The following is a 7,650-nucleotide window of genomic DNA, read 5'->3' as shown; positions in this document are numbered from 1 at the left end:
ACACTGTGGGGGGTGGAGAGGAGAACTGGGTTTGACACCCTGCCCCCCTCCCCCCATGCAAGGAGGGCAAGGGGGTGTGACCCCCATCCATGGGGTTATGATCTCATGACCCCCCCCCCCCAAGATGACATATGTCATGGGCTGGGCCCTGGCTGTGCCCCCCCCCCCATGGGGCAGTCCCCCAAGCTGTGCCCTGGCCCCCATGAGCGTGGCCAGCCCCCGCCCAGCTCGGGTTTCGCTGTCATGCGGGCGCAGCTGTCCTGGCCCATCCGCGGGCACCGCCTGGAGCTGGAGTGAGAGGCCCCTGCCCAGCCCGGCCACAGTGTGAGTGCCCCCTGCACCCCAGAGCCCCTGCACCCCTCCCCGTCACCCCCCTCGGCCTTACGAGAGCTGCGGGGGCCCCAGGGGTCTGCTGTCTGTCCCTGGGGGTGGGAGAGGCCCATGGGGGGGGCCAGCTCTGGCGCTTTCCTTGTACAAGCGTCTGGGAGAGCTGGCGGGGAGACCCAAAGGTGGGCACATTGCAGGGGGGGGGCAGTGACACTATCCCCCAGAGGGGGGAGCCCCTGCAGCCCTGGCAGTGCCTCTCCTGCCCCCCAGCCCCAGCCATGCCCCGCACTTCTGACCCGCAGCCCCCGAACAGTGGGACTGGGACTGGGGGGCCAGGTAGATCTTGGGAGTGGGGGGCACAAGAGCAAGGGAGCCAGAGCCGTGACCCCTACCCTGCCTTGGCAGTATGACGGAGAAGGAAGCACTGGAGCCACCGGCCTCACCGGGAGAGATGGCCGAGGGCCAGGTACGTTCTGGGGCCAAGGGGTCCTGGGCAGCCCTAGTGGGGCAGGGCAGGGCCTTGCCACTGCTCCCCCCCCCCCACTTGAAGGGCCCTGGGAGAGTGTTATTTGTGTCTTCCTAGCAGCCAGCATCTCCCCAGGGGGCCGAGTGGGCCGGAGGGCTTGGAGCCTGGATGCCTGGGTTGTACCCCGGCCTGGACGAGGGGGAGCGCCTGGTGCTTTAGGGCAGTGGGAGCTGGTTTCCGTGCCCAGCTGGGGAAGGGCTGTGGGGTCTCCTGGGTTCCACCCCTGCCTCCATCACTGCCATGCGGCCCAGGACACTCCCCCCATCTTCTGTGCCTCAGTTTCCCTGCTGAGCCCCATCTCCCCCAGATCCAGCGGCTCCGGCACCTCTTCCAGCGCAAGGCCCCGGAGCCGCCGCCTGAGACGCCCGAGCCGCAGCCCGAGAACGGGGCCCTGGTGAGCCCCTCGGGGGGGCCCCTCTACTACATCTACGAGGAGGAGGAAGAGGAGGAGGAGGAGCCCGAGCCGCCCCCGGAGCTACCGCCGCCCGTCAATGACAAGCCCCACAAGTTCAAGGAGCATTACTTCAAGAAGCCCAAGTTCTGCGACGTCTGTGCCCGCATGATTGTCCGTGAGTGGGGACCTCCTTCCCCTACCCACAATCCCCTGGGGCAACTACGGGGCCACTCGGCCCTGTCCACAATCCCCTGGGGAAACCATGGGGCCACTCAGCCCTACCCAGAATCCCCTGGGGCAACCACGGGGCCACTCGGCCCCACCCAGAATCCCCTGGGGCAACCACGGGGCCACTCGGCCCTGCCCACAATCCCCTGGGGCAACTACGGGGCCACTCAGCCCTGTCCACAATCCCCTGGGGAAACCATGGGGCCACTCAGCCCTACCCAGAATCCCCTGGGGCAACCACGGGGCCACTCGGCCCTGCCCAGAATCCCCTGGGGCAACCACGGGGCCACTCGGCCCTGCCCACAATCCTCTGCTCTGGCTGGGTGTCCGGGGGTGCTGGCAGAAGGGGGCTCAGGGCTGGGGTGGGGGTTGCAGGGGCTGCAGGGGACCAGGATCTGGGGGGTGCAGGGCACCAGGGACCAGGGGCTGGGGGACCGTGAGGGGCCGCAGGGCACCAGGGAACAGATGCTGGGGCTGGGAGGCTGCGGGGGCCATGACCTGGGCCTGGGGGGCCATAGGGTACCGGGGGCTGGGCCTGGGGGGCCGCAGGGCACTGGGGACCAGTGGCTGGGTGCTGGGGGACCAGGGCTGGGGAGCCAGGGGCTGGGGCTGGGGCTGGGGGACTGTGGGGGGCTGCAGGGTGCCAGGGGCTGCAGGGCTGGGGCTGAGCCGTCCCCTCCTCACAGTGAACAACAAGTTTGGGCTGCGGTGCAAGAACTGCAAGACCAGCATCCACCAGCACTGCCAGTCCTACACCAAGATGCAGCGCTGCTTCGGCAAGATCGTGAGTGCGGGACCCCGCATAGCCCAGGCGTCCGGGTGCTGCCCCGGCCTGCCAGGGCCACCACCTTGCAGGGCCGGGGGCAGAACCCAGGTGTCCGGGCTGGCCCCTAACCCCTATTCCCCCGCAGCCGCCCGGCTTCCGGCGGGCCTACAGCTCGCCCCTGTACAGCGACCAGCAGTACGCCTGCGTCAAGGAGCTGCTCTGTGAGTACCTGCCCCCCCCCGGGGGCGCTCGGGGACTCCCCAGGCCCTGCCCCACCATGCTCAATGCCCCCCTGGGGCATCCCCCCCCCCACAGCCGCCACCAACCGGAGTGACCCCGTGTTCGAGACCCTGCGCACAGGCGTCATCATGGCCAACAAGGAGCGCAAGAAGGGCCAAGAGGAGAAGAAGAACGTGAGGGGGCATTTGGGGGGTGCTGGGGCACTGGGGGGTGGGGGGACATCCATCTCCCCAAGGCATCGCGCTGTTGTGATGGGCCCTCCACTGACCCCCAGGGCATTGTGGGAAACTCCAGCCTGGGAGTAGGCTGGGGCAGGGCCTCCCCCCAAGTCTGAGAGGCCCCAGGAACCAGCTGCCCAGAGCTGCCTCGCCAGTACCCAGAATCCCCTGGGGCAGCCACGGGGCCACCTCCCCTTACCCACTGTCCCCTGGGGCAGCCACGGGGCCACCCCCCCTTACCCACCGTCCCCTGGGGCAGCCACAGGGCCCTATTCCCCTTACCCACAATGCCCTGGGGCAGCCACGAGGCCACCTCCCATGAGCCACAGTCCCCTGGGGCAGCCATGGGGCCACATTCCCCTTACCCACAATCCTCTGCTCAGCCTCAGTGCCCCCAATCTGGTTACCCAGGATCCTCCAGGGCCCCACTCATTCCCAGCCCCCCTCCCCCCTGACCTGCTACCCAGAATCCCCTGGGGCTCTCGCCCTGGCCATGCCCCTGCCCTGGGGCCAGAATACTTTGGGGCTGCCCCCTGCCCTGACCCTGCCCCCCTGCCCCCAGCCCCTGGCGGCCATGATGGAGGAGGAGCAGGAGCCGCCCAAGCCAGAGGGGGACAAGGCAGAGGGAGGTGAGTGTGGAGCGGGGGGGGGGTCCTGCCCCCCACAACTGCCCCAGGGCTGGGCCAGGACCCAACTGACCCGCCCCCCCTCCCCGGTGCCCCCAGGGAACCCTGAGGGCGACAAGAAGGCAGAAAAGAGCACCCCTGATGACAAGGTACCGTCCCCATGGGCTGGGGGGGGGCCCTGGAGGGACCCCCAGCCCCCAGCCCAGCCCCGACCTTCTGGCCTTGCCCCCCCAGAGCAAGAAGCCGCAGGCCGGGGTGCGCGGGGGCTTCGGGCAGTCCCACTACTTTGTGGCCCTCTATCGCTTCAAGGCACTGGAGAAAGATGACCTGGATTTCCCGTGAGCGGGGCCGAGGGGGGGTGTCTGGGGGCGTCACTGCCCGGTGCTTGGGTCACCTGAGGGAAGGGGGCAGGTTTGCTGGCCCCCGTGTGGCCGAGCTCAGGCCCATGGTGGCTCCCTGGCCTCTCCATTGGCCAATCCCAGGACTCCAGGGGCGGGGGATTGATGCTGGCGGTAGCCCCCCCCCCCCCCCCCCGGCATGGCACGGACCCCGGACCCCTTCCCCAATCGCGGTTCCTTGCCTTGCAGCCCCGGGGAGAAGATCACTGTCATCGACGACTCCAACGAGGAGTGGTGGAGGGTGAGGGGGCCACAGCCGTGGGCTCGGGAAGGGGGCATAGTGCAGGGGTCGCAGTGTTTGCAGAAGGAAGAGGGTGGGGCCCCCGTATCCCACCAGTGCCCCTCGCTCCCAGTCTGCAGTCCCTTGCCCCCATCCCACCAGTGCCCCTCACTCCTGACCTGCAGCCCCCTGCCCCCCCACCCCTGCACCGTGGTGCTTGTCACTCCCAACCCACAGCACCCTGTCCCCCAGCCCTGTTGGTGCCCGTCACTCTCGACCCACAGCCCCTGCCAGGCTCTGAGCCCCACCCCCTGCCCCCTGTATCTTATCCAGGGCAAGATTGGCGAGAAGGTTGGCTACTTCCCCACCAACTACATCATCCGGGTGCGGGTGGGTGAGCGTGTGCTCAAGGTGACCCGCTCCTTTGTGGGCAACCGCGAGATTGGGCAGATCACCCTCAAGAAGGACCAGGTGAGACCCCAGCCCCAGTCCCCTGCCCCTGCCTCGGGCACCCGCCAGCATCTTGGTGCCTCCCGGGGCCATGTGCCCCAGCCCCTGTGGGTGCCCATCCCTGCATCTCTGCTCCCCCAGATCCTGTGCCCTATCTTTGCCCCACCCTGGGCTCCTGCCAAGTGTAACCCTCCCCCCCCCATCACCCCCAGATCGTGGTGCAGAAGGGCGAGGAGCTGAACGGCTACATCAAGGTGTACACGGGGCGCAAAGTCGGGCTCTTCCCCGCTGACTTCCTGCAGGAGATCTGAGTCCCCCATGCCGGACGGGGGCCATGCGTGCTGGGCATGGACTCCCCCCCTCCCAACCCCCCCCGGCACTGGGGGCAGAGGCAGCTAGAACCACCCCCCTCCCCAGCCCCAGGTGCCCCCAAGATGTCCCTCCCAAGACTCCTGGCTTTGCTGGCAGGCCCCAGATCCGCCCTTCCCCCCTCAGGGCCCCATGCTATGTGGGACTGGGGGGCTGAGTGGGTGTGTGGGGGGGGTCTGGGCTCTGGTGCTGGGGGACTGATCCTGTAACACTTGAGCAATATATATCTGGTCCCAGCCTGGCCTCTCTGGTGGTGCAGGGGTGGGGGGCACAGGCCCATATGGGGGGGCCCAGACTCGCACAGAGGGTGAGGGGCTGTCCCCCCCCCTTGCAGGGCATTAAGCCAAGGGCAGTGCCAGGTGTGTGGGGGGCAGTGTTAGCCCCCCCATGCAGTTGCAGCCCCCCACTGATCCCCTCCCTTCCAGCCCTCTGTTGGGGGTCTGCCCCTGCCAAGTCCTGGCACCCCAGGAGCAAAGCCTTGCTGACCTTGCCCCCCCCCAAGGCCTGGGGTGACCTGAGGCGGGTGTCGGAGCTGAGTGCAGTTTAAAGCTCTGGCCACTGGGTGGCAGCAGGAGACTGCAAGTGCCGCCCCCCCCCAGCTCCAGGGAGGAGCCTGTTGGGGGGTGGGGGGGGGTCTCTGGGTGGTGGGGAGTTTCCAGGGAGCCCAGTTCTGCTCTTCCCCTTGCTTTAGGGCCAACCTCTGCCCAATGGGGCCCAGGGGTCATGACCCCTCTGCTCCCCCCCCAGCTGGGACCTAGGGAAATCCCCCCAGGGGCTGCAGGGAGCACAGGGGTGAAGTGGGGGGGCCCCAGGGGGCTGGTCCCAGGGTTTGTGCAGGCCTTACCAACACAGTCCAGTTGGGCTGAGACCCCCAAACTCATCACATGTGAGTCCTTGTCTTCAGCCAGTGCCACCCTCCCCACAGAGCCTGACTGCAGTCACCCCCTCTCCCCCCCCACAACTTTAATCTCCCAGCAATCAGGAGCTAATTCAGTTAGTAGCTGGGCCTGGCACTGATTGTGTGTGTGTGTGAGAGAGAGCAAGCAAGCATTTGGGGGGGGGGGCTCTGGACAGGGCAGGACCCCAACATCCCTATGCCAGGGCACCTGGGGGAGGTAGGGTCCTGGCAGTGCCCCTGGGAGCCCGGACACTTGGGTTCTGTGCCGGGCCGCGGAAGGCAGAAGGGTTTCGGGTCAGGAGCCCCGGGGGTAGGCGTTGGAAGGAAGGAGCTGGCGCTAATTGCTATTCCCAACTTTGGGGGGCCAGCTGGATGCACGTGTGCACGTGTGTGCACGCACGCACATGTGCAGGGGGTCCCAGCCCCCCCAGCAGCCGGGCTGCTTTCCGGCTCCCAGCTCGGCCCGGCTGCGGGCTTTGATTTCTCGATGCTTTGAGCCTCCGGGCTGGGTAATTGGAGGCGACGGGCACTTGAAAGCAGCGCCGCTCGGCACATCTATAATGCAGGGTGCCGTCGCCCCTCGTTAGCACCGGCTCATCCCAGCCCCGGGGCCAGGGGCCCCCTCCGGGCAGGCCCCACAGCGCAGGGCCCGACTCCCGGCTGCCTCAGGGACTGTGGCCTAGATCTGAGCTGGGCTCTGCCCTGAAGCTGGGGCATCTGCCCCCCTCAGCCCAGCCTGTGGGATTGGGGCAGGAAGGCGTATGCCATTTGCTCCCAGGCAGCCCCCCCAGTATCCCAGGGGGCCGTGTGCGGGGAGCGAGGCCTGGAGTCAGGCTCCCATCCATGCCTTGGCTTGGTCTATTCCTGCTTAGCGCGACCCTGGAGCATCTCCCCTGCATCAAGGAGCTGCTCTGGAGCTCGGCAACCGGTTGCTAAGGGTGGTTGTTGGGGGAGAGGGGAGCCCCCCTGGCTGTAATGAGGCCTGTAACGAGGCTTGTCAGGCTGATTCGCACCTGAGTGGCTCCCACGGCTGCTACGGTCAGGCCAGATGCAACCAGATTCACCCCCCCCCCCAAAAAAATCCCACCCCCCCATGCTCCCCTCCCCCCACAACTGGGCCCTGAGGTGGGAGGGGGCAGGGGCAGCTGATGTGGGGGGAGGCTTCTGGGAACCGCGGTGACATGCCACGGCAACAAGATGCCACAGCAATGGACACTGCTGGGAGCCATGGCAACCGCCGCACAGCAACCAGGATGCTGGGGTGGTGGCAGGGACCACGGCCACCTAGTCCGCCGGGTGCCATGGTGACGGATAGATGCGGCTAGGGGCCACGGTGGTGGAAGCCACTGGCACCCGGTGAGGGCATGGGCAGGGTCAGGCACTGCAGCACGTGGCCACGGGACCTCCGGTGACCACCGGGGGTGTCTGTGGGCACCGTGCCCCCCAGTGCCTGGCTCTGACCCCCCAAAGTCTGCCCCCGGGCCCAGCTCAGAGGCTGCAGGAGGGAGAAGGGCATCTCATAGGTGGGGGGCAAACAGCCGCTGCCACTGGGGGTGGGGGGCAGAAGAGAGTGGCCAGAAGGCAGCAAAGGCAAATAAAAAGCCGCTATGCAAATATTTTCATTTACATATGCAAACATGCAAATCAGGCCGCCGCCTCCTCGGCGCCAGGTGCCCGGCGGGGACGTGCCAGGCTGGCGGCTGCCCGCAGGGCCCGGCCCGGCCCCCCCCGCCCCGGCCCGGGGGCCGCAGCGGGGGGGGCGCGGGGCTGCTTGAGATGCAGGTGGCGGCGGCGGGGCCCGTCCTTGTCTCGGGCAATTAGCGTCAGGGCGGCACTGCCAGGCCCCGGGGCCCCCCCGGCCCACGGCACGGTTGCGGGGGTTCAAAGGCAACAGCAAGCCCCCCCCCAGCACAGGCAGCCCCGAGGGGCACTCTGCTGAGCGGGGCTGCAGGGCACCGGGGGGCCTGGTGCGGGCCGGGAGTGCGGGGCA

The 7,650-nt window shown here is 68.1% G+C and overlaps 1 protein-coding gene across 3 annotated transcripts; it reads left to right on the top strand.

Annotated features, from left to right (window-relative positions):
• Positions 1-29: 29 nt before the first annotated feature.
• Positions 30-7,364, top strand: STAC3 (SH3 and cysteine rich domain 3). Of its 3 annotated transcripts, XM_059719299.1 has the most exons (12): positions 30-324; positions 733-793; positions 1,161-1,422; positions 2,162-2,259; positions 2,387-2,462; positions 2,557-2,654; positions 3,262-3,328; positions 3,425-3,474; positions 3,560-3,663; positions 3,913-3,964; positions 4,277-4,414; positions 4,606-7,364. In XM_059719299.1, exons 1-12 carry the CDS (start codon positions 125-127, stop codon positions 4,702-4,704), a joined length of 1,305 nt encoding a protein of 434 aa, XP_059575282.1. In that variant the 5' UTR covers positions 30-124; the 3' UTR covers positions 4,705-7,364. The 3 variants fall into 3 exon arrangements, 2 of the variants coding, with proteins under 2 accessions (XP_059575282.1, XP_059575283.1); XR_009457605.1 differs by lacking the exon at positions 3,913-3,964 and having other exon boundaries at positions 4,606-4,691; XM_059719300.1 differs by having other exon boundaries at positions 30-793.
• The last annotated feature ends 286 nt before the right edge of the window (positions 7,365-7,650 follow it).

The sequence above is a fragment of the Alligator mississippiensis genome, chromosome 15, assembly GCF_030867095.1.
Source record: "Alligator mississippiensis isolate rAllMis1 chromosome 15, rAllMis1, whole genome shotgun sequence".
In the NCBI taxonomy this organism is placed as follows: Eukaryota; Metazoa; Chordata; order Crocodylia; family Alligatoridae; genus Alligator; species Alligator mississippiensis.
This window is presented reverse-complemented; position numbering and strand designations above follow the sequence as displayed.

Coding starts and splice junctions, on each gene's coding strand:
- STAC3 (XM_059719299.1), top strand. CDS start 125: ATGACATATGTCATGGGCTGGGCCCTGGCTGTGCCCCCCCCCCCATGG. Junction 2,260..2,386: donor AGCGCTGCTTCGGCAAGATC/GTGAGTGCGGGA, acceptor ATTCCCCCGCAG/CCGCCCGGCTTCCGGCGGGC. Junction 3,329..3,424: donor GGGGGACAAGGCAGAGGGAG/GTGAGTGTGGAG, acceptor CGGTGCCCCCAG/GGAACCCTGAGGGCGACAAG.